Source organism: Actinia tenebrosa, unplaced genomic scaffold (assembly GCF_029948245.1).
Source record: "Actinia tenebrosa isolate PJP-AT-01 unplaced genomic scaffold, QUT_ActTen_1.0 PGA_scaffold0__85_contigs__length_37466705, whole genome shotgun sequence".
Lineage (NCBI taxonomy): Eukaryota > Metazoa > Cnidaria > Anthozoa > Actiniaria > Actiniidae > Actinia > Actinia tenebrosa.
Window position 1 is genome coordinate 28,736,336 of NW_028292569.1, and position 21,720 is coordinate 28,758,055.

Genomic DNA, 21,720 nt, shown 5'->3' on the forward strand with positions numbered 1-21,720 from the left:
GGGAGGGAGGGAGGGAGGGAGGGAGGGAGGGAGGGAAGGAAGGAATGAAGGAAGGAAGGAAGGTAGGAAATAAAAAACGAACGAACGAACGAACGGAATTTCAAGACACCTACGTCAAGCTTGTCACCGGTGAGACTAGTGGGTGAAGATGCCATCACGTTCAAAGACTGCGCAGAAACAGTTGTAGTTAACTGTGACACAGACTTAAACATAAGCAAGTACATTAATAATGATCATTGAAGATTTTCATTGCACCAATAGTCCCCTTCACAGTTCCCTGCGCCATCTTGAAAGGTAGCCGTGCCTTTGCATCGAGACGAGACGAACGGTGAGCTTCAATGATAGAGACATGTGAATAATTGTTCAAGGTGTTAAAAAAGGTCTCTATCATTGCAAGCTCACCGTTCGTCTCGTTTCGATGCAAAGGCACGGCTACTTTCCTCGAAATGTTCCCGTGACCCGAAATAAGAACACTGTTATTTTTTAGGAGTTGATATAACTCCAAAAGTGGAGTAGAAAAAAAAGGTACAGGATAACTCCTTTTTTGGAGTAACTTTAACTCCACTGATTTAACTCCCTTCCAAGAGTAAAATTTACTCCCATGAATAGTAACGTTTACTCCCATGAAAGAGTGACTTCTACTCTACATGGGAGTTGTTTTGAACCCCCTAACAGAGTCAAATTTATCCTTTCGGAGTTGTTATAACTCCCTGTTTGTCACCTTTCAAAGCCGGAGTAAAATTTGCACCTTTTCAGGAGTAGATTTTTTCTTGCTTATTAAGCTTCATCAATTCCCACTGTACGTTAAAGAATAATAACACAAATGACTACAAAACTACATTTGGTTTAAAAAATATTTATTACATATAAATGCCGAATTGATAAGTATATTTAATAACAACATTTTATGTCGCCTGCGTTCACTGCATGACATAATCTCTACTCATACTTCTTCATTTTTCAGTTACAGTCAAACCAGCTAACGTTCCTATCAAGGCTAGAAGATTCAGTTAATTATTTAGAATCTGATTTCGAGTTTGTTTTGAAGCTTGTATTTAATAATACGTGCTCAGATAAAAATCGTTTTATGTCTTCACAGATTTGTGCAAAACCAAAATTATTTCACTGTTGTATAGCTACCAACTCAAACCCATCTGTGTGGTGTGATACTTTGAGTTAATGCCGGGATCGAAGGTCATTACAACCGCCAATACAAGTTTCAAAAAAAATTCGAATTCAAATTTCTGTCTATATCGTTAATGAGCATGTTTGGCGCCATCGAGCGCCATCGACAAACATGCTCATTAACAATCCTGTTAAATCTTTTCATTCTTTAACCATCGGTCCCTTTTTTCAATGTTCCAGCTGTGTGGTATATATTTTTCTACTGTATATATCAGTATTTCTTGAAGGAATACAAATCTTGGAAGACAGTTTCGTTTCGAATTTACCTCATCGTCAACAAGCTTGGTGAGGTGCGAGCCTCGTGCTTTACTCCGGCAGAAACCAAAGCATCATACAATTCAGCACCCATAACCTATGATAGGACAAAAAAAGCTATTATTAATGATTTATCATACTCAGCAATATACAAGGATGCTTAAGCTTAAATAAGAGCATCGCTTTGCAGTTACAGAACACCGAAAGCTTTCAATTTCTTATCAGTATTAACATAACAAACTTAAGTTTAAACTTTTTGATCTAAATAATACGAAAAAAATAGTAATTTACCTGCACAATATATTGAATCCTTTGAAAGTAAGTCATCCATTATCACAAAAGTTACTTTTGAAATAAGAATTCAATAGGTTTTAGGCTGGTTTTTAACTTCAAAACCCCGAGACAAGCACTTTCCATCTCCAAGCTTCAGGACACTGTTGCAGGAAATAGTGATACTCTATACCAGGTCATAGTCCAAAAACATTCCTGGCATTGCCGATGTAAGATCCACCAATCACGATCAAGAAAATTTGATACATGTCATGTAATGTGCAAGTGGTCTAACGAGTCCAACTTTCATGTCCTGTGTGGTATAGATCTTGTGCGAAGACCTACAAAAATGTTCTCTCTTACAGAAACATCTGATACGCAAGCACATCATCGCGAAAGATACACAACAACACGATTCATAAAATGACGACTCTGGAAGTGTTTGAGTGCTCTAGCGCAAGTGAAGTTTATCTGACAAGCGAGGAGCGCCAAGAACTTTACCATCGGTCCGATCGGGCAGAGAATGGACAATTTGACCCACAAAAAAGCCGAAAACTGAATGAAAACGGCATATGCTTTTTCCCTTGTGAAATTTAAAGAAAGGAGTCGAGTGCTACAGGCAATTATAGATTTGTATACGATACGTCAGAGTTAAAATTACTCTAGGGTCGTAGTAACGAAAGGAGTCGAAACAACTCCCGTCAATTTTACTCCAAAAATAGAGTCAAACTTACTCTGGTTGTTTCCGTCAAACATGAATTAAAAACAGCATGGTTTATCTTTTTTATCTAAAAATAGGCTTAAATCTACTCCATTATTGATAATGTACTCTTTATAGTAATGTTCAACTGTCGTCATTTCCAAAGAGTTAAATTTACTCTCGGAGGAATACATTTTACTCTTGGAAGCATTAAAATTACTCTCATTGTAGAGTAGATTTAACTCTCTTTCAAGTTACTCCACTCTGTAGAGTAACTTTAACTCTTTTGGTAGAGTTATATCAACTCCTGAAAAATAACAGTGAAGAGATTTCTCAATTGGCTCTCGCTCAGTTCAATTCGTACGCGAACTCTGATTGGCCGGTATAATTTCGAGGAAATTATACCGTCTGAACGCAGGCTAGCAGGGATTGGCTCAACAAATCAGAGCCGAGGTAGCGAGCAAAACGTTTAATAATCTACTTTAAATCTACTTGTTTACCTGGCTGTGCCAAACGGCAGTTTTTGAGATTTTTCTTTGCTTTGGCGATACGTTCTATAAAAAAAAGAGACGATGAGAGAGAGAGAGAGAGAGAGAGAGAGAGAGAGAGGGAGAGATTTTACGCAGATTAAATGGAATCCTTCTGAAATATAAATCTATACAGCAATTTAAAAACGAAATTGAGAACTACTTTAAAATCAATGGCATTGGATTCCTATACGGCAATTATGTAAAACAGTATTTTATTCAGTATAGTTTTTTTATTGATAGATTCAATAATTATTTTATTGCCAATGTATTTTCTACTGATGATTTCACGGTGTTTAAATAAACTATGTATGTATGCATGTATGTATATAAACGTAAAATCAGCGAAATCTGAGATCGAAATTAATTGTGGGCGGTAAACTGTGAACTTTTTTTTTTTTTTTTTGTATTTTGTTTGTTTTGTTTTGTTTTTTGTTTCGTTTTGTTTTGTTTTGTTTTATTGTTTGATTTTTTTGTTTTTGTTTTTGTTTTGTTTTGTCTTATTTAGTATTGTTATTTTGTTTGTTTTTTGGTTCGTTTTTTAATTAGTAGTTCGCAACGAATAATACCTAATGTCAACTTTGAGCTGCGCTGTAAAATTGTCTGACTAAGTGTATTTTGAATTTGTAACGAGAAAACTCCTAGTGCCCCTCAATTCCACTCGGTCCCAGATTTTAGAGTTCCCACCGACATTTGAAATAAAATGTATACGTGACTAACCATACGAAACATGTATACTAAAGCATACCTGAACGTTCATTGCTCCAACACTGAATTTAGCAAGTGCTCTGGACTACGAACAGAAAGAATTCCACTTTTTAGTACACCATACTCGCAATACAAATACTACCGTACTACTGTTCAGTAGTTTCAACGTCAGAGCGCTTACTTTTTCCTGTGACCTCTACTTTGAAAGTCTGTGTCTATGACGTCTAACCCAGTATTTTCAGTAGTGATTCTACATGAAGTGAATAGTTGAATGGCAACGAAATATTCTTATATGATTTGAGTGATGCATTCAAAGTTGAATCTTCTGTGTCAATGAGTGCGATGTCATTCGAGGCAGTATTCAATATAAAAAAATTTTCTGGAGCAGTAAAACATTTGTTGTGAAGTGTGATGGTCCCGGTGAGTGTAGTCCTGAGAAAGACTGTTGCTGGTGGTCACTGACAGTTTGTTGTGAAGTGTAATGGTCCAGGTGAGTGTAGTCTTGAGAAAGACTATTGTTGGTGGTGACTGACAGTTTGTTGTGAAGTGTAATGGTCCAGGTGAGTGTGGTCTTGAGAAAGACTATTGTTGGTGGTGACTGACAGTTTGTTGTGACGTGTAATGGTCCAGGTGAGTGTGGTCTTGAGAAAGACTATTGTTGGTGGTGACTGACAGTTTGTTGTGAAGTGTAATGGTCCAGGTGAGTGTAGTCTTGAGAAAGACTGTTGTTGGTGGTGACTGACAGTTTGTTGTGAAGTGTAATGGTCCAGGGTAGTGTAGTCTTGAAAAAGACTGTTGTTGTTGGTGACTGACAGTATTGTTGTGAAGTGTAATGGTCCAGGTGAGTGTAGTCTTGAGAAAGACTGTTGTTGGTGGTGACTGACGTTTTGACAACCTGAGCGGAAGTCATCTTCAAAGTCCAGTGAGAAAACGAGAGTAGTAAAATAATCCTGTATAAAACAACATTGTCTTACTAAGGATTTATAGAAAGGGTATTGCGGATTTGTTTTTTCATAATAATCAGTATTTAAATTTAAAAATGATGGCATATAAACTCAAATGCCTCCTATGATGTCACACTCATTATCATATCTAATTGGAAGTATAAACCTTAATATCGTCAAGATGCATCTCTCAAGTGATATAAAATATTTTGTTATTCAACTATTTACTTCATGAGAGATGAGGCGGTAAGCCGTGTGGGATGGGCTGGGAAATCGTATAAGAACATGCGTAATAGGTAAATTACGAGCCTTGTATGAAACGACTGAAGATGAGTGCCAATGGGCGTTTCACGACTTCAAGTCGCGTAAAATAATCCAGCTCAACTAAAAGCCGTGGACAGCTGTTTTGGCCTGTATTGGGCCTCGTCAGTACGGTGTATCTAGTGGGCTGGTAGAATTACTTCATGAATCAATACTGAGAATATTGAGTTAGGGATGAGGGGCATTTAAATGGGTTCTTCTTTCTGTCTTTATCGTTTATCGTTCTTGTTCGTGGCTTGTGAGTTTTCGAGATTACAGGAAGAAGAAAACGCTCTAAAACAAGTCTGTTTTTGTTTGAACAGGAAACAACGTTACAGCTATGGAATACCTTCTTTTTTAGTTTGATTTTTCCTTTTAGGATGATTTTTCTCTTCAAGTCATTCGGCGACGGCAGCTTGTTTTCTTTTCTTTCAACGCATAAATTATTCGTTGCGAGCATGTCGCCGAGTTCGTTCATGAAGATATCTGCCATGATTGCCTAAGTAAAAAGTATGGAACATTATGTTCTTTCATCTGGTCTAGTTTTAATTGATGTGGTGTAGCGTAGTGCGAGGTGGTGTGATGTGACGTGCGTGAGGGAATGTTGTGTGATGCGCGTGACGTATTGTGGTGTGGCGTGGTGTTGTGTGACGCGCGTGACGTCTTGTGGTGTGGTGTGGTGTGGTGTGGTGTGGTGTGGTGTGGTGTGGTGTGGTGTGGTGTGGTGTGGAATGGTGTGGTGTGGTGTGACGTGCGTGTGGTGGTGTGGTGTGATGTAGTATGGAGACGTGTGGGGACGTGGGTATGAATGTTGGGTGTGGAGAAGTATGACGTGCTCTGTTATACTGTGCCGTACTACACTATTTCTGTAATGTAATCTGCGGTGGTATACTGTGCTGTTCCCGTGCTGTGCTGTGATGTACTGTACTGCGCCATGATATAAGTACTGTGTTGTGCACAGTTGTACCGCACTCTGTTGTACAGACTGGACAGTACTACGCTTTGCTTTGCTATTCCTCGCCGTACCGTGCCGTGTCATGCTGGTGTAGTACCCTACCTGTTGTTGTTGACTACAGTGGTTTTCAAGTGATAAAATAACAGGATAGTCCGACGTTTCAAATGCGTATTCCTGCATCATAATCAAACAATCATATCAACAACCAGTGTTTGTAAACTCGATAAAATTCAAGTCTGTCTGTTATACACCTATTATAAAAACAGGTTTTCGGTCAGAGATTTGAAATCTGGAATCTGAGACAATTCACCAAATTCACAGCTCAAGCCCATAATTACTTTTCTGTCTCAGATTTTAGATTTCAGATTTTAGATCTCCGAACGTTGTTTTAAAATAGGTGCATAACACACAGACTGAAATAGACCTAATCTACTATTTTCCTATTTCAGACCACGTGTCATTCCCTAGAGTATCATTTCTTTGTTTAACGGTTGCACGTAAGAAGACACATGAATGTGGATACAACTCAAACAAAGAATCTTATTCTCAAGAGAATGACACGTGGTCTGAAATGGGAAAACATTAGGCCAAGCTAAGGAGGTCTCAGTTCCTTTTTCATTTCACTTTACGTGTCATTCCCTAGAGTATCATTTCTTTGTTTAACGGCTGTGCATGAGAAGACACGTGAATATGGATACAACTCAAACAAAGAATCTTATTCTCAAGAGAGTGACACGTGGTCTGAAATGGACAAAACATTACGCCCAAGTGAATTTGGTCTATTGCAAAGTAGTTGTGTAGGTTAAATAGGTGTGTACTTGACTTTCTCTGTAAAATCCCTCGATCACTCACTCTTATATCACTCGTACGACGATCACTCACCCTTATCACTTGTACCACGATCACTCACCCTTATCACTTGTACCACGATCACTCACCCTTATCACTGGTACCACGATCACTCACCCTTATCACTTGTACCACGATCACTCACCCTTATCACTTGTACGACGATCACTCACCCTTATCACTTGTACCACGATCACTCACCCTTATCACTTGTACCACGATCACTCACCCTTATCACTTGTACCACGATCACTCACCCTTATCACTTGTACCACGATCACTCACCCTTATCACTTGTACCACGATCACTCACCCTTATCACTTGTACCACGATCACTCACCCTTATCACTTGTACCACGATCACTCACCCTTATCACTTGTACCACGATCACTCACCCTTATCACTTGTACCACGATCACTCACCCTTATCACTTGTACCACGATCACTCACCCTTATCACTTGTACGACGATCACTCACCCTTATCACTTGTACGACGATCACTCACCCTTATCACTTGTACGACGATCACTCACCCTTATCACTTGTACCACGATCACTCACCCTTATCACTTGTACCACGATCACTCACCCTTATCACTTGTACGACGATCACTCACCCTTATCACTTGTACGACGATCACTCACCCTTATCACTTGTACCACGATCACTCACCCTTATCACTTGTACCACGATCACTCACCCTTATCACTTGTACGACGATCACTCACCCTTATCACTTGTACGACGATCACTCACCCTTATCACTTGTACGACGTCCCGAAATCTTATCCGTGAGGTTGGTGTGTAACCATGAGTGATAATCGGCTCATCTATTTTCAAAGATACAAAAACATTAACGAGTACTATAAGACGCGAAAAGTGCTTTGCCTAATACGCCATACAGATCAATTGCTCTAAATTCTTTAAGTTAACTTTGAGTTGACAGCCTACCATAGAAAAATGAAGCTACATGTTCCTACGCAACGATGATTTGAGAGTACGATGTGCGCGCGCACTAAAACCGCTCAAAATCAGAATTAAATTTGAATTTAAAAAATTGTGATTCAAAAGCTTTTTCATGGATTTTTTTCTATAGTAAGCAGCTACCTTAGGGTGACTTAACTAAAGTAACTAATTTGAATTTTTTAGCGTGACTACCAAGATACATACCAGGACCGTCCCAACAGTCCAGTTCAATACATCTACAGCCTAGTAACAAAGCTCTGACATACGCCTCAAGGCTTGACTGTCCTCTAAATTGATGGCCGGTCAGGTAGGTATTGTGAGACGAGTTGATGAAGTAGTCTGACAGTGGTTGATCCATGTCCTTTGAGGATGGAGATAAAAAGGTAAAGAAATGAAGAGAAAAAGCAGGGATGAGAGAGAGAGAGAGAATGAAGGCACGTAAACAACTTATTTATTTAAAAAAGGTGCACGTATCTCTCTCGATCTCTATTGTGGGACGAGTTGATGAAGTAGTCTGACAGGGGTTAATCCATGTTCTGTGAGGATGGTGTTTGCGAGGAAAGGGAGAAAAACAGTTTTTGGCCTTTCGCCATAAGGACAGCTTTACGTATTTAAGCTCAATATTTTGTAAACACGTTCTTTTGGAGCCAAATAGCAAAATATCAAATGCGACCAAAATTTATTGAATGCGTATTCGAGATATAAAGCCGTGTACTTTGGGAGAGTTGATATTTTGATCACCAGAAAAACTGACATTTTCGTGAATACTGAGTAGATTAACTCTAATAATTTGAAAAAATTTCGTCACAAGTTTTACGCAGCAGTGACACAAATGAAACGCCTAAAAATTTGGAGTATTAAACTCTGCTAAATAAAAAAAATTGTGAAAGTGGAGGGCTTGCCGTTTTTCTGCCCTGTCGTTTGCGAGTCAACTCAGGTCGGGTCGGTTCGTTTTATAAGCTTTCTCGTTACTTTCTCTGGTTCTAATTTATTCAACATGTAAATATATACGCCTTAGAAATTCAAATTATCATATCTGACGCACGTGCAAATGTGTGGTGCATGCGATTAAACAGAAGGAGATAAAAAGGTAAAGAAATGAGGGGAAAAAGGAGGGATGATAGAGAGAGAGAGGAAAAGAAAGAGAGAGGGGGAGAGAAAAAGGGAGGGAGGAAGAAGGGAAAAATGGATGCAAATTTGGCGCCCAAAAAGTGCGCGCTTGCTCCCCTTTCTCAGCTCTCAAACGTAAACTGCAAGCAGTCCCACTTATCCTTCCAGAATCAAAGCTCCAATCTACGCGCGTCCACAGAAATCCCAAAATACTAGTCTTTTGGAGGGAAATGTGGGACTGCTCGGTGTCTAACACTCTCGTTTTGACAGCCAATCAAAAACCAGCGAATCAGCGCGCCCAAAAAGATCTGATCAGGCGGTCCATCGAATCTACTGGAGGAAAACATGGCGGCCACAGTAAGAGAAAATAACTCTAAATCTTTGCTTTCCTAGCTACGTTATTGACTAGCAATGCATTTAAAATCCTACCTATTCTTAAAACAATTACCTATGTGTCAAATGGAGCATTGTGTTTTCATTTTTTTGAATAAAATTATTGTGAAATGATAGCTCTTTGTTCGCCGGTAAACAATGAAACTACGACCTCCTGGTCAACTACGACAATCCTTTGCGCGCGTTCCCCGAGATCACCTGGTACTGAAAAATATATTATAAGATATCCAAGATATAACGGGCGTGTAGCCTTCTTCGAAGCCACCAATCAGAGAAAAAGGTTAATAACAGTTATTTCATAAAATATAAATAATTTATCAGAAAAATACAAGAAATGAATGAAATGAATAAAAGTAGGCTTCTAACGTACCTGGTGCACAGTGTTGTGTTCTGGGTTTACAACGGAATTATCTCCGCTTCGAATGTAACTAAAAAATAAGATTCAAAAGAAAAATACAAATTCCTCGTCTCGGCTTTCACGTGACTTCATCAAAATGTTAAACCTCAAAGTATTCACTCCAAAAAATTGTTCATGGAATATTTTGTTTTGACTAAAGAGAATAGATCTCTTCGTCTCTGACGTAATGTTTTCCCATTTCAGACCACGTGTCATTCCCTAAGGTATCATTTGGTTGTGGTGCAATGTTTTCCCAATTCAGACCACGTGTCATTCCCTAAGGTATCATTTGGTTGTGGTGCAATGTTTTCCCAATTCAGACCACGTGCCATTCCCTAGGGTATCATTTGGTTGTGATGCAATGCTTTCCCAATTCAGACCACGTGTCATTCCCTAGGGTATCATTTGGTTGTGATGCAATGTTTTCCCATTTCACACCACGTGTCATTCCCTAGGGCATCATTTGGTTGTGTTGCAATGTTTTCTCATTTCACACCACGTGTCATTCCCTAGGGCATCATTTGGTTGTGCTGCAATATTTTTTCCCATTTCACACCACGTGTCATTCCCTAGGGCATCATTTGGTTGTGGTGCAATGTTTTCCCAATTCAGACCACGTGTCATTCCCTAGGGTATCATTTGGTTGTGGTGCAATGTTTTCCCAATTCAGACCACGTGTCATTCCCTAGGGTATCATTTGGTTGTGGTGCAATGTTTTCCCAATTCAGACCACGTGTCATTCCCTAGGGTATCATTTGGTTGTGGTGCAATGTTTTCCCAATTCAGACCACGTGTCATTCCCTAAGGTATCATTTGGTTGTGGTGCAATGTTTTCCCAATTCAGACCACGTGTCATTCCCTAAGGTATCATTTGGTTGTGATGCAATGTTTTCCCAATTCAGACCACGTGTCATTCCCTAAGGTATCATTTGGTTGTGTTGCAATGTTTTCCCATTTCAGACCACGTGTCATTCCCAAGAGTATCATTTGGTTGTGTTGCAATGTTTTCCCATTTCAGACCACGTGTCATTCCCTAGGGTATCATTTGGTTGTGGTGCAATGTTTTCCCAATTCAGACAACGTGTCATTCCCTAGGGTATCATTTGGTTGTGGTGCAATGTTTTCCCTATTCAGACCACGTGTCATTCCCTAGGGTATCATTTGGTTGTGGTGCAATGTTTTCCCAATTAAGACCACGTGTCATTCCCTAGGGTATCATTTGGTTGTGGTGCAATGTTTTCCCAATTCAGACCACGTGTCATTCCCTGGAGTATCATTTCTTTGTTTAAGGTTTTCGCTCGGTTGCACATGAGAAGACACATGAATATGGATACAGCTCGAACAAAGAATCTTATCCTCAAGGGAATGACACGTGGTCTGAAATGGGAAAACATTACGCCCAAGCCGAAGAGGTCTATTGGAACCATGTAGTTACCTAATAAACCCGTGGTAAGACAGGAAGTGTTTGCTTCGTTTGTAGTCATCAGGGTCGTTGCCGGCGCATTTTCTTTTGAACATCGTGTGAACCTTGTCATGGAAGTAAATCAGTCTGGAGCAAACATCGACACTCAAGTACTCCTGAAAACAGGTTTTGCATTTGAGAACCTTGCAGTAGTAAATCAGAATGGTGTAACGGTAGTACACTCTCCTCTTTCCTCTGGGGTCTAAGGTTCGATTCCTTGACTCGGTATCACATGTGAGTAGAGATTGTTAGCTCTCTCTCTTGTTTCGAGGGTTTTTCTCCGGGTTCTCTAGTTTTCCTCCCTCTGTAAATCCCAACACGCTAAAGTCCAATTTAAATCTGTAAATTAGCCATGCCCTGACTTAGATCAGCCCAGTGGTTGTTTTAGGGTTCTATCTGTGATTTAGCCGTGCCCTAACTTAGATCAGCCCAGAGGTTATTTCATGGTTCTATCTGTGAGTTAGCTGTGCCCTGACATAGATCAGCCCAGAGGTCGTTTCAGAGTTCTATCTGTGAGTTAGCCGTGCCCTAACTTAGATCAGCCCAGAGGTTATTTCATGGTTCAGTCTGTGAGTTAGCTGTGCCCTGACTTAGATCAGCACAGAGGTCGTTTCAGAGTTCCCTCCTCCCTTCCCTTCCCTCTCTTTTTCCTTTCCCTTTCCCTCTCCCATTTAATCATCACCTTTTGTTCCTTCATCAAGAACTCCTTGAACTCCTCCGGTGTCATCCCAAGGTGAGGAAATGATCGAGCATACCTTGCATACACGCCAAACAACTGTTAACAAAACACACACACACACATGGTAACATACTCACTTTAGAAGATCTTTTACATTTCAAATAAAAAAAAATTGTTGCTTTTTAACGTGAGGGCAGGGACACCGCAACAGCTTTCAGCATTCACAAATTTTTTTCTAATACTTGCACCCTCGGCATCCCATAATTTCTTAATTAAAACAATAGGATTCAAGATGACCGCCGTATCGGTAAAAAAGTCTATAAAATGGTATAATTGAGGTGTATCATATTCTTGTGTCTTCTCATGCACAACTATTAAACAAAGAAATGACACTCTTGAATTGATGCGTTGCAAGCATTCCCAAGAGAGTTAAAAGACAAAAACATGGCGGCCATTGTGGTACCGTTAACAATGGATGCTAATGAGAATTTTTTTGTTAAATGGTACCAACATGGCCGCGATGACGTAACGTGCAAACGAAGAATTATAGAGGCCTTTTCCAAATACGTACACGTTCACCCACCCTACACCAAGGAGTGGTCATTAGAGACCTTTAGCACGAAGTCCTTGCTAGGTACCGCAAACCTTAAACCGAGTTCGACGTCAGGCGTTTTCCGTCAAACGTTCGACAATTAGCAAGGCGTCATAACGAAGTTATTAGGGACTTTAAGATTTGCAAAATCTGCGACGGCGACGTCTACCGGAAGTGTGAATAACTTCACTTTGGGGTTTCGCGTCCTCAAAGTCTATCTTCCCTGTGGATGAGTTGACTTTACTGACAATGTTTTGAATAAAATTTCCAATGAACAGAACCCCTAAAGAAATTATTTACACTTCCGGTTGACGTCGTCGTCGTAGATTTTGCGAATCTTAAATTCTCTATTGTTGGAAGAGCCGCCGTATTAAATTTCATTGAAGCTGAGTGCTTCTCCGTGTTTGCGGGCGTGTTTCTGGGCCCGATCCCTAGTAGTATCCCCCATAGCCGCTTTCAGTGTCATCACGCAACGCTTTCTCTCAGGGGAGAAAGCGTTGCGTGACGACAGTGAATGCGGCTGTGGGGGAGACTAAATCCCTAGCGGTTAGCGGTAAACCTGATGCTAAAGGTCTCTATTGGCTTCCTCTACCTCATTTCTTCTTTAGGAGTCAGTTACTCACCCTGGCTTGCTCGTTGAGACTATCGAACAACAACAGAAATGAATTCCATACAAGACGCTCCTCCGCGTGACTCACGCCACACTGAGTCTCGAGGACATTCTGCAGCAAGAACAAAATATAACGATGTAGGTTCTCTGGTTTTCCTCTCTTCGAATAAATTAACGTGAGTTGAGTTTGTTTGATCTGTTGTTCTCTCCCTTGCCACAAGGGTTTTTCTCCAGGTTCTCTGGTTTTCCTCCCTCCATAAAAATCTACATGTGAGTTGAGTTTGTTTGATGTGTTGTTCTCTTCCTTGCCACGAGGGATTTTCCCCAGGTTCTCTGGTTTTCCTCCCTCTTCTTCACCTACCCTTATGTGGTTCTTCAGTAGTTTCTTGTTGTTCCCCTCGGGCCAGCAATGGTTGGCAAACGTCAATACTTGGTCCGCAGCGATACTTTTACTTCGTTTTGATATAAGAACTGACCAGTGTCGTTTCAACCATCTGAGATCAACCAGTCAAGGGTAAAAATAATGGAGAACTAGGTGATGTGTGCTGCTAATGCGATATCTCTGATCACTGTGTTCATAGGCTCGATCAGACAATAGAAAATCATTATTATTATTATTAATTATTATTATTATTATTATTATCTTCGACGAAACGGCGCCCATCTTGGATCGCAAGGCATTATGGGGCGTCCAGGGGGCAAATAGAGCTTTGTTATAGTAATGACATCGATTGATATTAACAGCTTACCACAAGAGAATACGACAAAAGATGAATTAAGACAACACATCGGTCACCTTTAGCCACAAAAGAAACTCTATATATTCAGTTCGCGTCATTTTTGTTTTGCCCCCCAGGCAAGATGGCAGCCGTATCGTCCAAGTATTTCATTGTTTGTCGGCTCTTCTACGGTTTTTCTCCCACCAAAGAAAAAAAAATCCCTAAATTTAAATTTGATTTTGCGCCTAAAGTTTAAATAACCACTCAAAACAACCAATCATTTCCTGGCTTTTGCAGTGGATTCGCTTCCTGGAAAAAAGAATGTAACAATTTAGAATTCGAATACAATCTTTGGACGAGGGTCACAGTTTTTTTAAAGCTCCAAATTTTTTTTTTTCCCCTCTCTCTGTCGTAAAACAAGCGGTCTTCAGTAATTTATACCCAGTAATAATAAATATTTTCGCGAATTCACAATCTGATGATATCAAAACTTAAGAGCCACTATACGTCTTTACCTTGGGCGTAATGTTCAGTTCTCCATCTCAAAACACCTGTCATTCTCTTAGAATAAGATTCTTTGGTTTAGTTGTTCGCAAACGTTAAACAAAGAAATGATACTCAAGGGAATAACACGTGGAATGAAATGGGACAACATTAAGCCAAAGGTAAAAAGTTATGTTTTGTCAAAATTCTAAATTTTCTAACTCCTACATTCGAAGCCTTCACAATCATTCTGAGTAGCCTCCTTCACAGGCTACTCCATATATTCTATATCCTCTAATGGGATCCTTGTGTTAAATTTTATGGCAGAGAAGAACTAGGAACGAGAGAGGAGGAGGAGTCTTTTTGTCCTTGCCACAGGAAGCCCAAGGAGCAAAAGGAGCCTAGGAGATTCTGACATAAGGATACAACACAACTGGGTCGATGCCTCCGTATTTCTGCCTGTTCAGTCTTGCATCTTTGCTGTAAATGATTTCTTTCAACTGAGAGTAAAAAGAACTTCCATCAATAAACTTGACGGTGTGGATATACCAGGAAAAATATCGTTATAGAGCCAATGTTGGTAGTGTTTGTCACTCCACGCAAGTATTTGCTGCTGTTGTGGCTTTATGTTTAGGAAGGAATAGATAAAGATTCCACTTCTTGCCCAAATTATCATCGTCATCGCAATCGTCGTCGACGTCATTATCATCACCATCGCCATCAGCACCAGCACCAGCACCAGCAGCACCAGCACCAGCACCAGCACCAGCACCAGCACCAGCACCAGCACCAGCACCAGCACCAGCACCAGCACCAGCACCAGCACCAGCACCAGCACCAGCACCAGCACCAGCACCGGCACCAGCACCGGCACCGGCACCGGCACCAGCACCAGCACCAGCACCAGCACCAGCACCAGCACCAGCACCAGCACCAGCACCAGCACCAGCACCAGCACCAGCACCAGCACCAGCACCAGCACCAGCACCAGCATCAGCATCAGCACCAGCACCAGCACCACCGTAACCATCATCATCATTATCCCCAACACTATCATCATTGCCATCATCATTACCATCATCGTTATCATCATCACCATCATCATCGCAGTCATCACCACGACCAACACCATCATCATCGCAGTCATCATCACAATCATCAACATCATCATCGCAGTCATCATCACAATCATCAACATCATCATCGCAGTCATCATCACAATCATCAACATCATCATCGCAGTCATCATCACAATCATCAACATCATCATCACCATCATCATCATCACAATCATCATCATCATCATCAGCAGCAGTAGCGAAATCGTTGCCCGCGGGGTGATAATACACTTGCTGCCAGAGTTACAGCACCCTAAGATACTTACAGCACTATGCCACTTGTCAAATGCTTTCAAAGAATCGCAGATCAGGTCCAGAGATACCAACTGACCCCACTCCCCTGAAAAGAAAAAAAGAACACTGAATCTCCCTGCACAATATTTTCCACTGACCAATAGACCCCTTCATGGTCCCCTGCGCCATCTTGAAAGGTAGCCGGGCCTTTGCTTCGAAGTGAGACGAACGGTGAGCTTGTAATGATAGAGACCTGCGAATAATTGTTCAAGGTGTTAAAAAAAAGGTCTCTATCATTGCAAGCTCACCGTTCGTCTCGCTTCCAAGCAAAGGCCCGGCTACTTTTCAAGATGGCGCAGGGAACCGTGAAGGGGACTATTCATATGACAGTACTTTGAGGACAGGGTTTAGGGTTTAGGTTTTTATCAGTTTGCGGACTGACATTAGGGACTAAGATGCCCTGTGGGAAGGCTTTTCTAGTACCTCGATTGCCACGTTACTGTACGAAACTTGACGAAGAAATATCGATTGGGGAATGGTACTCGTACCTTGTTCTTTGTCAAAGATCAATGAGAATGACTGGTTTTCTACTTCAGTGTATGGAAACTTGACGAAGAAATATCGATTAGGGAATAGTACTTGTACCTTGTTCTTTCTCAAAGATTAATGAGAATGACTGGTTTTCTACTTCAGTGTATGGAAACTTGTTAAAGTTCTTGGTCTGTTGGCCGCATCTGACTTCAACCACTTTGTTAAGTGCCACTAGAATAAAAGAAAATTCAGTACAATCTTTATCATGCAGCCAACCTCTATCTAAGGGATATGTTGTGGACTATTTCCCGAGGGTGTGATCGTGTAATCGAGGCTCTACTCTACTTAAGTTTAGAATTCTCAAGGTTCAATCTGTGAGTTCTTTCAGTATTCGATCTGTGAGTTAGCCATGCCGTGAGTTACATCAGCCCAGAGGTTGTTTCAGGGTTCTATCTGTGAGTTAGCCGTGCCCTGACTTAGATCAGCCCAGAGGTTGTTTCAGATTTCAATCTGTGAGTTAGCCGTGCCCTGGCTTAGATCAGCCCAGAGGTTGTTTCAGGGTTCAATCTGTGAGTTTGCCATGCCCTGACTTAGATCAGCCCAGAGGTTGTTTCAGGGTTCTATCTGTGAGTTAGCCATACCCTGACTTAGATCAGCCCAGAGGTCGTTTCAGGGTTCAATCTGTGAGTTAGCCATGCCCTGACTTAGATCAGCCCAGAGGTTGTTTCAGGGTTCTATCTGTGAGTTAGCCATGCCCTGACTTAGATCAGCCCAGAGGTTGTTTCAGGGTTCTATCTGTGAGTTAGCCGTGCTCTGACTTAGATCAGCCCAGAGGTTGTTTCAGGGTTCGATCTGTGAGTTAGCCGTGCCCTGACTTAGATCAGTCCACAGGTTGTTTCAGGGTTCGATCTGTGAGTTAGCCACAGTGACTTAGATCAGTCCAGAGGTTGTTTCAGGGTTTAATCTGTGAGTTAGCCGTGCCCTGTCTTAGATCAGCCCAGGATTTTTTCAGGATTTTATAAATTTCCAAGCTATAGTCCTACAAGTTAGCAGACATGATACGCTTGGTACTCACAAGTGTTGCGGAATGAGAAACTGTGCTTCGATCTTTTCTTCCACATAATATGCTTCATTCGAAAAAAAGGAAAAATATATATATTATTTTTTTTAGAATTGACAAATATGTAATAATTTTTTTTTTTTTTTTTGTAATACACTTTTTTGACTTGGGCGTAATCCTATCCCATTTAAGACCACATGTCATTCCCTAAAGCATCATTACTTTGTTTAACGGTCGCACATGAGAGGACACATGAATATGGATACAACTCAAACAAAGAATCTTATGATGAACCTTATGTGAGAATGGCAATTGGTCTGACATGGGGAAACATTACGCCCAAGTTTGAGAGGTCTATTAATTGAAAATCGACTTGAATTATTGAACGACTAATAACGACTGACTTCAAAAATATTTTGAATTTCTGTTCAGTCTTTTGGCCGGTCGGTTGCGTAACTAGATGTGATTGCTATTTGATCAATCGGTCGGTTGATTAGTTGATCGGTCAGTCGGTCAAATAGTTGGTTAGTTGGCTGAATAGCTAAAGTTTGTTGGTCAGTCACCCGGTTGCTTGTTTGATGATAGGTCGGTAGGTCGGCCGATATAACGGTTGGTCACTTGGTTGAATGGTCCATCTCATCTACAATGGCTCGTGTGTTGGTCGGTCACGTCGGTCGCTTGTTCGATGATAGGTCGGTAGATCGGCCTATAAAACGGTTGGTCACTTGGTTGAACGGTCCATCCAATGTACAATGGTTCGTGTGATGGTCGGTCAAGTCGGTCAGTTGTTTGGTGGTTGGTCGGTAGGTTGACCGATCGAATGGTCGGTTAATTGTTTAAATGGTCAATCCCATCTATAATGGCCCGTGTGTTGGACGATCACGTTGGTCGGTTGTTCGATCGGCCGATCAAACCGGCGGTTCTGTATAGTTGGTTGGATGGTCTATCCATATCCAACAATGGTTCAAATATTGGTCGGTCACGTCGGTCGATGTTGTTCGATGGTAGAATGTTTATTTTGGCCGGCTTATTGGTCGAACAATTAGCCTTACGACTACTCGACATGGGTAACAAAATATTGCCCCTCCCCCAACCCATAGTTTTACCCACAACCCCCCTCTCCCTAAGGTGCACTTTATGCGTTATTATAAAATAACTGTTATAAACCTCGCGTTCTGATTGGTTGGGAGCGCGTGCTTTATGAGAGCACACAGCATGTGCGCACACTTTCAGCTGCGTCAATCCTAGTTAAAATAACGGTTATCGTAATTTGTATCTTATAAAAGAAATAAAACTTGCTTGCTGTGCTGTGTGAAGTTATGAAGCACTTGGGGATTGGCAGAACACTCGAGAAGTGTCGAGAAGCATTCCGCTACGCGTCGTGCCTCTCCTAACACTTCTCTCGTGTTCTGCCAATCCCCACGTGCTTTATAACTGCACACAGCACGCGCGCACATTTTCTATTTCTTCATGTTATTTGTTTGCCTTACCAAGTTATCATTGTCCAATTTCACCAGTTTCTCGTGAGGGATGGCTTTTCCTGCCCTCGCATATTTTATCATGGCAAATTCATGGTGAACCTCGCTTGCAGCTGGGAAAAAATAGAATATACATTGGTTAATAAAAAATATTCTTCGGAGCAACCAACTGAGTTTATTACGTTCCCTGAGCAAATTTCTAAGCAAGCGATGTGGCATGATGCTCTTGCAACGTGTGTCACCCCAATTCAAATTTGTTACGTGCAATGTTACGTGAAATGTTGCGTGCAATGTTGCACCGTCTGTCCTTGCCTTTAGAATCAAAAAGAGGCGGCGCATTAGCAGCGCATACAACACGTGTTTCCCTAAAATATATTGAATTATTTTAACTTACCCGAGAAAAAAACCAGATCAGAAGTGGGTGACTGATCGAAAGCCCTTTTTAATGATGGGTACATCATCTGTGAACATAGAAAAAAATCAATAGTTAAAATAAAGGAAATAAATTTTATTATTTACAGCGAGGATACTCGAACAGTGAAAACACTCAAACGGTGAATATTTCGAGTTTTTTGTTTTTTTGTATTTTTTTTTGGGAATCCCTTGAGCCAATTGATTAGAAATATGATTCGTTTTGATCACTCAGGATATTTTAACTCAAAACTTCATTTTACAGGGTTTGAAAATGTAGAAAGTTAATGCAGTAATAACCTTTAAAAAAATGGAAGCGTTCAAGCTTTGAGCGCCCGAGGTCACTTAAAGTACATGGGGGATGCTGGGTTGTTATCTCCCACCACTACGGTCCTCATAATTTTTAATCCTTAATCATTGCATAGTTTGAAAAAGCTGGTTCAGATTTAGCCAAAAACTAATTTGAAATTCTCTTTTGTGCCAGATTTTAAATTTATATTTTTCATTACTGCAACTATGTACTTACTAGCTTGGATTCCATATCTGTTAGAGCTTTATTTGGAGTTTTCATTTCACGGCTTTGAATCTTTGGGTTGCTGCAGTCTTGTTCTGAGTCAAGTCTCCAGTGACAAATACCTAAAAACGCAACTATACATTTTAATCTAGCCATCAAATCTAATTAACCACTTTGAAAGGAGTCTCCAGGATGTGCACAGACCCAGCTTGGGAGATGGATGCTCCTAGTATTGGGCTCCTGATCTGGGAATATGCTGGTTCACAGACCCAGTATGGGACATGGATGTTACTAGTGATGGGCTCCTGATCTGGGAATATGTTGGCTCACACACCCAGTATGGGACATGGATGTTACTAGTGATGGGCTCCTGATCTGGGAATTCGCTGCTCACAGACCCAGTATGGGAGATGCCTGAATTCTCCTAGTAATGGGCTCCTGATCTGGGAATATGCTGGCTCACAGACTATTATGGGAGATGGATGCTTCTAATAAATATGGGCTCCTGATCTGGGATTATGTTGGTTCACACACCCAGTATGGGAGATAGATGCTCCTAGTAATGGGCTCCCGATGTGGGAATATGCCTGCATACAGTCACCCAGCATGGTAAATGGATTATCCTAGTAATGGCGGCTGGCCGGCCACAAGCTCTTGATCTGAAAATATATCTCAGAGTATCACACTTACCCTCTTCAATAGCTCTTTTCCATTCCTGGGCTTCGTCTCTAGACAAGGCTTGTAGTATTATAGGATGCTCATATGGACCAGTGATTTGCAAGGATCTGTTGCTATGCACACATATTTCAATGGTTTCCATAGCAACCAAAGGTACACTACCTTTGAGCTTATCCTGAAAAAAAATAATAAAATAATCAGATATCAATTTTGACTATTGTTTATTTATTTTTTATTTTTTAAGCCTTTCTCAAGAAGACCCAAATTACTGCTGGAATCATTATTGAGAAAATGGGTGATCTATGCTGCGAAAGTGTCAACCATTCTCTCACAAATGCAAGACTTGTGGCATTGGGGCCAACGTCGTGAGTTTCATCCATGCTAGTACGTGAATTGAGTTTGTTTGATTTGTTGTTCTCTCCCTTGCCACAAGGGTTTTTTTTCTCTGGGTTCTCTGGTTTTCCTCCCTCCATAAAAAAAAATTATTTAGATTCCAGTTGTGTATTATGTAATAGGTAAGTCTTATTAACTAAGTGGGAGGGCCGGACAGGAAAATATTTGGCTTGAGGTCATACCATACTGATAGAGCACAAACCAACCTAGCACAGTCAAAAAACATTTTAATATGACCCAATTTCTGTTGTAAAAAAAGGCTAAGTAATCCTGCTAAAATTGATAAATAAACCGAGGAGGGCCAGACTGTTTCCAGCCCACTCACGCTGGCCAACCCATCCAGCCCCATAATGTGACTTTGTCCAAATGTTTTTAGAGCACGAGCAGGGCTGTACAGGTCATATGATATTATGTGAATGACAAAGTAAGGAGTGCGTATGGAGGATGCACAGCCCCACTAGCCCCCCAAAGTCCATCATATAAATAAAAAGATTAATATTTATTATTATTAGTTTACCTACGGTCAGAGGGGGCTTCATAACTTTCTTAAAGTATTTCAAATGTGGGACTATTGAAAAATTATACCAAATATACAAAATTTACTAACTTACTTCACCCCCCCTCCCCTCCCCTCTTATAATGCCAAATACTCACACAGTGTCTATTCTTATAGCTATCCAAAGAGCTCTTCGTAAGGACATAATACTTTGACTTAGACGAAGATAGTCCACATAAATAGCCAGCCTTGATGACTGACTTCAAATCCACTCCACCATGTTGGATTGACGGCCTTGAAGTCCATAAATCGATTCCTGTAGAACGGCTTCCGGTGTCAACAGAAGTCTCTGCCATGGTTGATCATCCTCTATATCGGAATTAAACCCCTTTGATACCGTTTAAATTGAGGGCTTTCAAGGGTATTAAACAAATATTGAAGAGTCGACGTACTGTATCGGAACGCACTTCAAAAATTGGCTCGTGAATTTCCGACTTCTGATTTAACGAATTCAACCCGAATTTAAGAACAACCTTTTAAAAAATTTCAAAAATATCTAAAATGCTGTTTTAGGATTTCTCTCGTTTTATAATAAAGTTCGAATTTATCTACAAATCTCTTGTTCATTTGCTCGATTAGATTATCAAATCAATATATCAGGTTCGGCCACGGCTCGGCCACTCGGCCACTAAGGAAAA

The 21,720-nt window shown here is 40.8% G+C and overlaps 1 protein-coding gene and 1 long non-coding RNA gene across 2 annotated transcripts in view; both read right to left on the reverse strand.

Moving 5' to 3' along the window:
- LOC116294298 (1-phosphatidylinositol 4,5-bisphosphate phosphodiesterase delta-4) overlaps nucleotides 1–21,657 on the reverse strand; it is a 30,350-nt gene extending 8,693 nt beyond the window's left edge. The window contains exons 1-21 of the mRNA XM_089039097.1: nucleotides 21,181–21,657; nucleotides 20,146–20,308; nucleotides 19,468–19,577; nucleotides 18,925–18,991; nucleotides 18,543–18,643; nucleotides 17,068–17,119; nucleotides 16,107–16,223; nucleotides 15,494–15,567; nucleotides 14,536–14,609; nucleotides 13,269–13,401; nucleotides 12,921–13,019; nucleotides 11,709–11,801; nucleotides 11,000–11,142; nucleotides 9,538–9,595; nucleotides 7,869–8,025; nucleotides 7,455–7,528; nucleotides 5,947–6,018; nucleotides 5,239–5,388; nucleotides 3,686–3,730; nucleotides 2,911–2,964; nucleotides 114–203 (exon numbers count right to left, since the gene is read on the reverse strand). Of these exons, the coding sequence (XP_088895223.1) occupies nucleotides 114–203; nucleotides 2,911–2,964; nucleotides 3,686–3,730; nucleotides 5,239–5,388; nucleotides 5,947–6,018; nucleotides 7,455–7,528; nucleotides 7,869–8,025; nucleotides 9,538–9,595; nucleotides 11,000–11,142; nucleotides 11,709–11,801; nucleotides 12,921–13,019; nucleotides 13,269–13,401; nucleotides 14,536–14,609; nucleotides 15,494–15,567; nucleotides 16,107–16,223; nucleotides 17,068–17,119; nucleotides 18,543–18,643; nucleotides 18,925–18,991; nucleotides 19,468–19,577; nucleotides 20,146–20,308; nucleotides 21,181–21,378 (2,124 nt within the window). The 5' untranslated portion in view covers nucleotides 21,379–21,657. The remainder of the gene's footprint in view (nucleotides 1–113; nucleotides 204–2,910; nucleotides 2,965–3,685; nucleotides 3,731–5,238; nucleotides 5,389–5,946; nucleotides 6,019–7,454; nucleotides 7,529–7,868; nucleotides 8,026–9,537; nucleotides 9,596–10,999; nucleotides 11,143–11,708; nucleotides 11,802–12,920; nucleotides 13,020–13,268; nucleotides 13,402–14,535; nucleotides 14,610–15,493; nucleotides 15,568–16,106; nucleotides 16,224–17,067; nucleotides 17,120–18,542; nucleotides 18,644–18,924; nucleotides 18,992–19,467; nucleotides 19,578–20,145; nucleotides 20,309–21,180) is intronic.
- On the reverse strand, nucleotides 841–2,902 carry LOC116294282 (uncharacterized). Its single transcript, XR_004196908.2, has 2 exons — nucleotides 1,732–2,902; nucleotides 841–1,537 (listed from the first exon to the last, which is right to left on the reverse strand). It is a non-coding gene; the product is annotated as an uncharacterized LOC116294282 (long non-coding RNA).
- Nucleotides 21,658–21,720: the final 63 nt, after the last annotated feature.